The sequence below is a fragment of the Lampetra fluviatilis genome, chromosome 8 (genome assembly GCF_964198595.1).
Source record: "Lampetra fluviatilis chromosome 8, kcLamFluv1.1, whole genome shotgun sequence".
NCBI lineage: Eukaryota > Metazoa > Chordata > Hyperoartia > Petromyzontiformes > Petromyzontidae > Lampetra > Lampetra fluviatilis.
Window position 1 is genome coordinate 11,713,438 of NC_136282.1, and position 12,721 is coordinate 11,726,158.

General features: G+C 44.3%; 1 protein-coding gene across 2 annotated transcripts; it reads right to left on the bottom strand.

The window, feature by feature from the left end:
* Positions 1 to 36: 36 nt before the first annotated feature.
* Positions 37 to 12,721, bottom strand: LOC144933876 (toll-interacting protein B-like). Of its 2 annotated transcripts, none has more exons than XM_078859142.1 (7): positions 12,345 to 12,721; positions 5,778 to 5,906; positions 4,996 to 5,178; positions 3,948 to 4,100; positions 3,298 to 3,361; positions 1,767 to 1,982; positions 37 to 1,530 (listed from the first exon to the last, which is right to left on the bottom strand). In XM_078859142.1, the coding sequence occupies exons 1-6, from the start codon at positions 12,378 to 12,380 to the stop codon at positions 1,768 to 1,770; spliced, it is 780 nt and encodes a 259-aa protein (XP_078715268.1). In that variant the 5' UTR covers positions 12,381 to 12,721; the 3' UTR covers positions 37 to 1,530; position 1,767. The 2 variants fall into 2 exon arrangements, with proteins under 2 accessions (XP_078715268.1, XP_078715267.1); XM_078859141.1 differs by having other exon boundaries at positions 1,744 to 1,982.

A 12,721-nucleotide genomic window follows, 5' to 3' on the forward strand; every position in this document is an offset into this window, starting at 1 on the left:
GGGATGAGAGGCCATTTTAAACAAATGCAGTTACCACGTTTATATTACACTTTGGCAAGCCCATAAGCACAACTGCAGAGACTTGAATTCAATATTGAAATTCAGTTTTATTTTTAAAGACATTGCTTCCCTCTTTATAAAACTGCACCACAAGGGGGGTTAAGTTCCCAACTGCATTGATAACATGGGTGAACACAAAGACCTTTAGGGTCGACCCAATGAGCATATTTCTGTTCATTTGAATGAAGATGTCATTACTTGGAAAACAATACGGTATTCGGTACAAGGAACAACTCATTTCAAATAGTTATTTGCTGTTATTAAAGTGAGATATGATAGTTTTGCTGTCTCTAAAAGAGAGCATTATAAAAACATGTAAACAAGTGGGTTTCCCCAACAGTAAACCAACCAATGAAGACATGCACATTACTGTGCACTCTGAAACTGCTGGCAGTTGGGTTCATATGAGGTTTGTTTCTTAAATGGCTGCTAATTTAACATTTTGTAAAAACAAATGCTTAATAAGAATCCATATACAGTATATATCGTCAAATATTTACAACACTATCTAAGCAAGCTGGTGAAAGTTGGTTGCTTGGCATGTATGAGTTTCACATTATACACTCCAGTCAACAGTGACGAAAAACAGTGATTAACAGGAATGAAGCTATACAATTTTCAAATACTAGTATACAGATGCACCGCTTTTTCAAACCCCTTAATATATTACAATTTCACAGTAGTACTAAAAAAGAATTAGCATTTAGGTATCTTTTTAAGGTAAATACTTTAGTCTGTACTTTAAGCTGGTTTTACCATTACAGGGTATTAAATATTATCCAGAGGCTAATTTAAAACACTGCACGCCCAGGTATCTAGGAAAATACAGAATTGCATGGCAGAACATTCTTGACAAATTGAAAATAGGAATTAGAAATGTGGAATGTACCAACAAATGTTAAACGATATTAATGGCTGCTACTTGATGTGCAAATAGAACTTCATACTCTGTAAAAAAAAATCACTTCAAAGTGTATATTTAAGGGTTAAATGTGCCCTTCAGACATCCATTTGAAAGTATATAACAGTACCGTTGGGTTAAAAATGCCAATACAATTTATCTGCTTACTCGGTGGTGTTTTTGTAGCCATTGAAACCTGTCCTGGGATACAGCCCATATCGTGCCTAACACTAAAAGGTCACATACTGCAAACCATGCACCATACAAGTTCATCCAGTGCTCGTCACATTACCATGAAACCCTCTTGGCTTATTGACAGCTTAAGCAATATACAATCACACCATTCAGGAAAAAATGTGTGAGTGGTGATACTGACGTGTTACACTTTAAGGGAGCAGAGATTAAAAATAACGGCACCTGACACAGGTGCAGAACTCTCCCATGACTCAGTATTTGTTGATATAATTTGACCCAAGGACACAGCACAGACCCCTATCAATATAGAACATGCCGAGAAGCCATTTATGGGATCGGTAAACTCAAGACTTGACAATCTTGGCTTGCGTCCTCTGCAAACAGATACAAACCAAAAACACAAACAAATGGCAAAATCAAAACGGTAACAACCAGCGCTCAAACCACAGTGCAACAAAGGCTTTGTACAAAAGGGGCAAGCTCCCAAAACCGTGGCCAAATCGCATTTTTTCATACAAGGGACTCCATCAAAGTGGCATCTACAACGCTGGCCCGAGAAGTGCGCACGCCCTTTACGAGAGACGTACCCCGCAAAGCCGAGCTGTCCCACCTCAGTTGCTGATCTGGAGCAGAGCATTGATGGCAGCCTCCCGGTTACCGCTTTGCGCCTCCAGCACAGAGCGCACCAGCTCAGGCTCAAGTCCCGGGAACACCTCGCGCAGCGCTTGCACCTCCGTGTCTGGGGCGGGCGCCGTCTGCGGTGGGGCCGACGGGGGCTGGGCCGCTGCTTCGCCGCCAGGCACCACCACCACCTCGCCAACTGCCACTGCAGGGGTTTGTCCAATCGTGTGAAGATTCCAACCACCGTGTCTGTGGCATCTATTTTTTTTTTTAATCCTTTATATTAAGTTCACTTGCTTGCTTGCTTGCGCGCTTACGACCGTGCAAATCTTTCGGTCGTTTTTTAACCCACTTCCCGTGATCCAATCGAGCTGACATTTTGCACACAGACTCGTTGTGCGTGACAATTTATTTTCGTGAAAATTTTTTTCCATAACTTTACAATTTTTAGGATTTTTTTAAAATATTTAATTACCAATTGCTTAATGGTGGCAGGCAATCATCTGACCCATAGGTGGCAGCCATCTCAAGCCAGAGGACGAGAGGACTCTAGCCGCTACGCATATAAAGGATTTATAGTGAAAAACTTTGTTTTTACGGGTTAATTTTTTTCGTTTTGATACTGGCACAAATGCTCCCCGTAGATGTAACTGCTCAATGCGAGCTGTTAATATTGTGATGCCTGCATTGCCTTTGTACTGCTCGCCTTTCGGCATTCTCCGGTTTAATACATGGTGAGACAAAGCCTCTAGTGTAGGCCAATCAATTTCAAAGAAAATGTATATTATCAGAGCATGTTTGTCTTCATGTTTTGCCATAAGTATGTGTGGTTAACGCAGACTTGATGCCTTGCAATAGGTATCTGGTGTTTGAACATCTTAACACCTGTTTTATTGCCAGAATGGGTAAAGCATAATCAAATTTTTTCATCATTCCCCCACCGCTCTGCATTTGTTAATTTAATGTGAGAATGTGCCTACTGTCCATGAGCAAACCAATACGCAAACAAGCACAATACTCGTGTGTATTGAGGTCGTATCTTCAATTCCTGCGGAAGCTCCCCAGCACACAGCGAAAAATCGGACGCTATGACGAACAACACGTGCTACAATCCAAAAACACTTCACAGCTATACAGCACAACTGCCGAAACCTACGCAGAAGTACAGTATGCAAGTACAACCATTGTGAAGATATTCACGAAATGCATCGGGTTGCAGGGCATGTAACTATTCTACAGGTCGAATGATTCTTGCATGATTCAATGCACGTGTCATGAGCATACGAGTATATTTTATTCAAATGCTATGTTGCACGCCTAGTCAAACCACCACTGCTAACTTGAAACATATCCACGTTTGATTTTTACACTTGGGAAGTACAGTATGCTAATTTATAAATAGTATGCTTCAGAGTATTTATTTTCTTTACACCAGTCGCTTAAAATGTCCCACTAATAAAATACATCATAACCGTATAAGTGTTTGCGACGATGGATATACAGTTTATCACATGCAGTACCTGGGATGTAGCCAGCAGATTGGTAGTAAGCCTGTAGAGTTTCCTGGGGCTGGGGCTGCACCATCTGGTGTAAGGAAATTTCACACATTAACCATTGCTGTCCTGCTTGAGCAGATAGGGATGCAATTTTCCACAACACTGACCACTTTCCTACCGCGTATTGCAGCAGGGAGGGGGGGGGTGGGAAACCAGAAATGCGGTGGCCTTAAAAACATCAAATCATGCAGCTAGTCATTACGTTCCTTCACGATTGAGAGGTTTGTACAAGTGTGATATAAACACTGTACATGTATTGATCATACATTATCATACATGTACAGTCATTTTGTCAATCCACTGCTGGATGAGGGCCGCCCCACGCCGTGCTGGTCATGGGGGTTATTTGACCGTGCTTCACGCTGGCCAGTGTTGATTTATGAAGGCAGCAAGCATACTAACACAGGACAACAGATTTCACTGCACTGTCCTCTGCTGATCACCATCTATCACCGCAAGGACTGCAAAAACTCGTTTGTGCAAACTCAACCCTGCTTATCTTGCGAGATCGGGCACATCCCTGCCGGCGATTTGGTCATTCGGGGCGTATTTAATAGGGTGCACACGCCGTGTTGATTCCCCACCCAAAATACCGAGAGCAAAGCGCTGCTCACCGTGTATTGTAGGAGCAGGTTAATAGTACCCTCCTTGTCCTCTCCTTGGCGGCCGCTAAGCAGGAACCACTCGTCGGCCGTCTCGCCCCGCTTGACGTGTTCAGCGATGGGGATGTGTGCCCAGGCTATGCGGTCGTCGGTGGAAAAGGCCCTCTGTGTTCACCCCCCACCCCCACAATAGAGGAAACGGCGACATCATTCAGGCCCCCACTCCCGCACACAGTGCACTTTGCGGGGCTGTTGCATTTCACGTGTACTCGTGCACCAGACTCTTACGCAGAATTTCAAATTCCTAGTATTGACCGCAACGCTTTATTGAAACTCTATGAAAAGATGAGAAAAGCGGTTCTAATTACCTGACAAACGAGCCCTCACGTGGATAGTCCTTGTTTCTAAAATAATTATGATTTACATTTGGTAAAAAAAAGATTTCAACATGACAATAGGACCCGAAGCCAGGGGTAGGAAACCTTAAGGGAAACATGGTGATGGACGCTTGTGTTGCGCCAGAAACGTTGTGATTTATTTTATTTTATGCCTACGTGACTTTACCGAAAGAACCAAAGAGTATGGATTACTGCAGTCACGAACGCTTCAAATCAAGATCAGATATGACCTGTGACTTCATTTCATACGGCCTGCAGCCACACGAGATCTACCACTGCAAAACGACTCGCAAACAACATTTATCCGTCACTGTAAGCACGCACCTTTGCCGTATCAATTGGATGTTAAACTAAGTATTTTCGACGTGGCAACTTTAAATGATTTTTTACAACGCTCGATGACCTCTATGACTGCAAATGGCCTCTTTGCAATGACAGAAGTAACGAGTCGTGTGTGAAATGCGTGGGCCCACCCAGAGGTAATTGGAATTCCTATTCGGCCTTCGGTCAGGAAAAGGTTCCCCCCCCCACACACCCAGACACCTCCCCTAAGCAGTGACAGCCACCTTAAATAACCAAAACAGACATTTAAGCAACGCTGCCTTTTGAATACTTCCCGACACACAGAGGCCGCGTGAAGCGAGTTGGTGGCTTTCAAATACCTCGTCGAATATCTCCAGATAGAAGAAGTCAACCCCCGGGGGTATATTGCAGTGGATGGTTTTGTTCCAGCGGGGGTTCTTGGCTCCGTTCTGGGCTGTGGGAGTCTCGCAAACAGCGTAACCCGCCCGGATACGGCAGTACGGGTCCATGCGCGTCACTCCATAGTTCTTCACCAGCCTGGCCTACATACGGACAAGGGGGGGCAAGAGACTGCTGCAATAAAACAAGACAAAACAAATTAGGAAAGTCATGCTAACGAATGGATTCTGCAATGCTTTTCAACGTGCGTTTTGTCCTTGGAAGTATTTAATTGGCAGTCCAGAAGCCCGATGGGTAGTTGTCAGTGCAAAAATAAATTTGCATATTTTAAAAGTCCCATTTGCTCTAGGCCAGTTTGCAATGGGGTATAGGTCCTTATCAGCAACACACACAACAGCTTCGTTCATATTGGGTGATATCACATGAGTAAATGGGTCCCTCCCCATCCGCAAATGCAATAAACACTTTCCACCTCATATGGAAAGCATCTAAAAGATAACCACTCCTGTATAGAAACCAGTCTTGAACAAAACTGCTATCATTAGTCCACAGGTCATGCAAACATGCATACGATGAACTTTAAAACACATTTGTTTTGAACGTACTTTATTACGTCTTCCGATTAGCATGGTTGGCTACGTGCCGTGAGATGGAAGTTCAACATACACACACACAAACCTCGCACCATGTTGTGCAGTGTAATGCAGCGCGATGCAGGAGAGCGCGGCGGCGAGTAACGCACCTGCATCACTGTAATGCTGAGCCGGCCAAGGGGCAGCATGGGGCGGGCGAGCTCGTTGGGCCGGGCGGCTTGCTGCTCAGCCGTGGGGGAAATGCGCAGGAAGTCGTGCGGCAGCTCACCCAGGTATACCTGTCACAGACGCCACCGCCGTCCATGACTTAGAACAGGCTTCTGTCCACTTGTGGCCCGCGGGCTCTAATTGGGTCCATAACAGCTCCCAGAATGACCCCCGCTGAGGAGTGGCAAGAGAAGTCGAGCTACAGCTCGACTAGATGGAAAAGAGATGCGGCTTAGTGTGATATAAAACGACGAACAAGAGACAAAGATAACGGAGTTGTAGACTCGACATTATGATTAGTGAAATGAAAGGAAGATAAACGAGAGCTGAGAGACCTAAATAAAACAATAAGTGGTGACATACATGCAGGTTATAATATTAAGAAGTTATTTGCCATCATAGCATGACGTCATGTAGCCCGCCAGCACACGCTAATTATATTATTTTGGCCACAAACTGTCGTTAAAGAACCCCTGGCTTACATATTACAGAGCCAGCGAATGTTGGCAATAAATGACGAGGCACCAGAAAATCGAACATCCCAAGATGTCAGGTGGAAATGAAATCTATAAGTTTGATTGAGAAAAGTACAAAATAGCTTACATCACCAGCAGTTGTGCTAAATGTATCACCAATGGCAACTGGAATTAATTTGGTCGTTTCAGGTTGATAATACAACATAGCCTGCAGTTACGAAGAGTGAAATTGAATCTGTCAACCTGGTTGAAGACATTATTACCCTGCCTTGAGAATAAATGTGCACAGATTGGCCAACACAAAATCTAATTAAACTCACAATGGCCCTCGCTCTGGAATAGCCAAACCAGATGTCCACTTTGTAAAAGCATTGACACCTGCAATGTAATACGTTCAAACAATGTATACATGTTTTGCAACAAGACATTCCCAACTGATTTTGAAGGTACAATACTGCAAGTCATCCCAGTGATGTGCTTTGCTTAATAAGCTGAAGCCTGATTATTAGAAAACAAGGATAAGGTCTATTAAAAGCGGACCAAATGCAGTCCCTCATTTCCTATTATTCAACTATTCTTTTTATACAGTCTGGCATTCATCTCCTCCATCCATTAGTGTAGGCCTTCATTCAGTGTGCAGCGAACATCTCCAGCAACACAATACAACTATACAATTGGACACGAATTTCTCAAATGTGCCTTTTCCTTTGCCCAGTAAAAAACAATTTTAAAACCGAGTGTGTGCATTTGGGCCGAGGTTTAATCGGGATTTTTTTTTGCATCTTGGCTGTAGTTAAGAATAAAAGTTCAGAACGTTTGAGTTAATAAATAACTGTGTGGTTCAATGTGCAACTTATTTTCATTGAACCCCTCACAGAAGAATAATGCAAACGTGACTAAAATAACATCTCCAGTCAAAAAATAAATACCCCAAGGCACAAAGAAGGGCTCAGATGTTCATGGTAAACACTACTGCACTGGCTTTGTGCCAAACATTTGCACACCTTCATTCCATTCAAGTGCCTCGTTGAGCCTCACAGATTCCTAATACTAAACCCAACAAAATCCTACAGATGCCCTAAGTTGGGCTGTTCGTACAGCTGGCATTTCCACCTTAGTTGGGCTTATTTACCCAAATGCTCCCAGATCATTTCAATCACATTAAAAGGTAATAATGGTGTAGTCATCATATACTTCCTCACACCGCTGCTGGTGGAAAAGCCTCCACTAGAGGGAGCTTTAGAGAGCTCCACTGGAGGGTAATTTGGCCTACTCCACTAGGCTGGCAAGATGCCTTGGAAGAGGTGGGAGTATCCATACTTCACCCCGCCAGACGCGACCTGCCGAGAGACTGTGGTGTAGCCATACTGCTGGGTGGATGGAAGCGAGGGGATTTAGAAAATAAAATAATTTATTTGGCTGCTGCACCGGGAGATCGAACCGGAAACCGCTGTATTTTAAACTCCAAGGTGCTGACAATTGCACCATGGCAGCATCTTTCAACTAGATTATAATAAACAAATCCACAGCTTAGATAAGTTCTTCAATACAAACTAATGTTTTTATATAGAGTAAATTGCATCTCAAAACACTTAGCATTTCGACCCAGCACACAAACATCTTAAAATCTAAAATATGAGCATTATAAAAAAAATCGACAAGAACACCACAGATAGACAAAACAAAATATGACCAGGAGCACGGAGGAGAACAAATCATGGCCCAAGTGGGGCTTCGTGAATCACTCGAGCTCGCGATACTGCAGTGGTGCACAAGCACAAATAACAACAAATATCCTCACGATTTAAAGCTTTTGTGACTGCAGGGATTCATCTTCTTGGTTCTTTCGGTAAAGTCACGTAGAATGGAAGCGGCTGCTTCACCTGATGACGGCTGCTTGCGTTGTGGCCGAAACGTCGTGAGAATTATATTATTATGTTTTATTTTATTATTTTTATTATTTCCATTCTACGTGACTTTACCGAAAGAACCAAGAAGAGAAATATCCTCACATTCATCAATAATTCTACCTTTAACATTTTTTTTATAGAATGGGCAATGCCCTTTCTTCAAAGCACACAGAAAGGCCAGAGAGGTAGAGTGAGGTAGAGGGACTACCTCTCTTGTTCTGTGAAGGGCCACTGCCCGAAACGTAGCCTATTAGATACAACTTTATTAATACTATACGGTGACCAGGTAAAACAGGGTAACGGCCAATTCAAACATGACAATTCCACAAAGTAGATGGAGAAAATACATGGGAAGGTCATGTTTGGAGATGCAAACCTGCTTACAGATGTACTGTAAATACAGGCAAATATTGTCGAAGGTTAAAAAAAGTGTCCTCTGGTCAAATAAAATGTTTTTGCCTTGTTGGCTCCCTGTCACCTCAAGTGTGCCAAAATTTAAGTGGAAGAATGATGCACGCTTCAATACAGTACATAGTGGGCAGTGTATACTGCCTATGACTAGATCAACTGGAACGTGTACATAGTGGGCAGTGTGTACTGCCTATGACTAGATCGACCAGAACGTGCCCGAATTTGTCAATCTCTGAAAGCTAAGCAGAGTTGATCCTGGACAATGCTTGGATGGGGGGGGGGGTTACATCCACACATCACAGGTGTTACAGGCTGTGGGGTTGCGTGGTGGGCAGCCGAGGACAGTGCAACAAGATCTGTTCAAGTACAGCACAGTGATTCTTCAATGCTCCCACGTCTATCCTTCTCCCGCCATCACAAACCTGCACCGCCCAGCATGGTGAAGTATGGCTTGAATGACACCCCACGACCCCAAACGGCATGGGAAGGCCCTCGTTCGGAAGTGGATTGACATATTACTGGAGCACAGTACTCAATCAAGGAATGGGCCCGCCCTCTTTCCAGCCATGAGCCGCCACAGGTGAAAATTCCACATTTGTACGACGAGGCCAAGCGGCCTCAAAATCACAACCACAGTTCAGTAGTCCGTATAATCCAATATTACAAGAGGATCTTTTTGGGTGTGCATATAATACTTGGCATTCGTTGTATCAATCAGAGGTCGCAACCGGGTACCCGATACCCGTACCCGATACCCGACTACCCGGCCGGGTACGGGTACGGGTACCCGTTTGCGACCCTGGTGCGGCCGGGTACGGGTACGGGTAGACCGTGAGTCACTGGTGAGTAACCGTTTGTCACTCATTTCCCAACGTCGTGTCTCTTCTCACAATTCAAGTTCCTAGAATCAACCCACCCACGCCTGCAACATGGCTTCATCCCAGAGGTCGCAATCAGGTACCCGATACCCGTACCCTACCCGTACCCGGCCGGGTAGGGTACGGGTACGGCCGGGTACGGGTACCCGTTTGCGACCCTGGTGCGGCCGGGTACGGGTAAGGAATCAAAACCCGTTTGCGACCTCTGGTATCAATCCACTTCTGGATGAGGGCCTCCCCACGGCCGTGTGGGTCGTGGTTTTTTTTTTTTCACCATTGGGGAACCGCGGTGGCCAGGAGATGTCATCGCCCTCGCCTGGCACGCATTAGGGCATGAGTTCGATCCCGGACCCTGACGATGGCTGTTGTATATTTGTAATGTGCGTGTTCCCTTTCTCTCCCCCGTGATGGTCGAGGGAGTTTCGTCACCGTGTCCCCCGCGGTTTTGCCCTCTGCATTTAGCCACATTCATTGCAATTATTTGGCTACTATACATTCGCGCACGTGATAAACCACAAAGACGATCCATCATGTGCGGCCAGATCACCTCTGAAAATTAGCTCATAGTTTCAGCGGGGATTTACCTGGTAAAATATAAATATATTTCATACTTCCCCACGGCCGAGTCAGTATTTCCTATCAATGCCCCCTGTGTAGTGCCAACATCCCACCACTAGGCCACACAAATATTCAAGTGTAATAATTTTCGTCAGTTTCCAAACACATTTACATATATACACCCACCCACACAAACAACCGTTTCATATAAGTACATGCAACGTACGTATTACGACATCAGAAAGGTAACTGTGGTCCTGTGGAGAGCACTGTTAACGCGAACACAATGCGTTTTCTAACTGCAGAGCTGAGTGTGTTATCTTCCTGGTATGTGGACTTGTTTCCTCTCCCAAGCCAAACTGTAAATCTAACAACGTGGGCGAGTATGATTCCACACTGATGTTTGGGTCAGATCACGTCATAAGAAAATGTGTGTGTGTCATACAGCCTTCTCCCACTCTACATATTTGGTCAGAAAAATCCACAACGTACGGACCCACAGTATGGGGCATTTTTGGCAGTAACAACAACAAATGTACTATTTTGTAGCTGGATTTGAAGCTTTCGTGACTGCAAGGATTCATATTCTTAGGTTTTGTCGGTAAAGTCACGTAGGTAAAACATTTAAATTAATAAAAGTAAAATAAAATAAAAATCACGACGTTTCGGAGGCAACACAAGCTTCCGTCTTCAGGTGGAACCGTCACAGCCACGACAGCTGTATCAAGTAATTTACGGTTCCACCTGAAGACGGAAACTTGTGCTGCCTCCGAAACGTTGTGATTTTTATTTTATTTTTATTAATTTTAATGTTTTACCTACGTGACTTTACCGAAAAAAACATAAGAATATTTTGTAGCTGCTCACCTCAAGCTGTAATTGCTGTGATAGTAAATTTGTTTTTTGCAACTGTTCGCCATTTGAGAGTAGTTCATGATGAAAACTGCTGTCTCTGCTGTAGGCTCGTCAATTTCTAAGACAATGTCATATATTCATTATCAGGGCATGTTTTGCTTGCATGTCCACCTCAAGTGCGTGCGGTTATTGCAGACTTGATTACTTGCAAGAGGTTTCTATTTGGTGTTTGAACATCTTAACACCTATTTATAGTCTTGGTTCTTTCGGTAAAGTCACGTAGAAGGGAAATAATAAAATAATACGAATATAAACCAATTAAAAATCTTAACACCTGATTTATTTCCAGAAAGGGTAAAGCCTATTATTGTTTTAATATACAGAACTTGTGTGCTGCTGCTGTTAATTCATCTAGCACGTGTTACTAATTGGCTGTCGGGTGGAGGAGGGTGTACGACACACATTCTTACTTCCAAATCAACTGCTCATCACAACTACTCTATTAAGGGAATTGACCAAATCATCCCGATGAAGGAGACGAGCTCCTTGTCATGAAGTATTGCAAGACTTTTGGGCGCAAAATAAATGGTGTAATCTGTCATCGCTTACATTAACTGCGTGATTGTTAAGAGTTTTACAACGTTTCATCCGTATGCTGTAAATGCGCAACCCCGTTCCGGCAATCAATCCACTGCTGGATGAGGGCATAGACATTGGGGAGCCAATGTGCACGGCGTCTGTAAAGATATAAACATGCTAAAAATACGGACGATAATGGAATGGATACCCGCACAAATTAACACGACCACAATCATGATTAACCCCAAATGTTGGCTGTTATCTCTGCCTCCCATGAGCTATATTATTCACATTATACTCACGCTGCACGGTCACAATATAATAATACTGTGGGGCAAGTAGCTTTCACTGGGGTGGGTTTTTTTTGTTTTACACAATTAAAAGACGCAAACGCGAATTAAACGCATTGTTTTGCTCATAAACATCGACGCGGTTATACATTTTAAGCGGCACTGCACATTGGGGCTTTAACATCCCGAGGAGGGGATGAAGGACGCTCTCGTGTCAAGGTGCAAGGTGGTGGAGGTCCTCTTGACAGTCAGCGGATGAGGACTCATCCAGCAGCAAGATCGACCACGGCTGGCAATTAAACATCGGCATGCGAATTTCCGGCCACCGCCACCATACAAACACATGCACACCACTGGCTCAACATTTGCTGTCGTTACTAAAAGAACAGCAATTGCATTACAGAATTAGCAGAGAGCCCACCCCCATCCCACGTTAGTTCTGTGGGTGCTGACGTACCAATAATAACAGCGGTTGACAGATCACGACTTCAGACGACCAATGCTCATGAGATATCGACACATCAACAACAGCAGCAGCAGCATGGCACGTACCTGTCCCCTCGCCGTGGCAAACGATGCCATCGCCATGCCTCCTTGTGTCCAGCTGTGTTGGTGGTGGTGTGTTGGTGGTGGTGTTGTGTTGTTGTTGGTGGTGTTTGTGGTGGTGTTGTGTTGGTGGTGTTGTTGGTGGTGTTGTGTTGGTGGTGTTGTGTTGTTGGTGGTGTTGTGTTGTTGTTGGTGGTGTGTTGTTGTTGGTGGTGTGTTGTTGTTGTTGGTGGTGGTGTTGTGTTGTTGGTGGTGTTGTGTTGTTGGTGTTGGTTGATGGCCTTCGCCGGTATCCAACTCAGGCCCCCCTCTCTCTGCGGTCTCCTGCTTCAAATTCTCCCCCTCGCTCGCGATAATCTCCTTCTCGGTCCTAATCTCTTTGT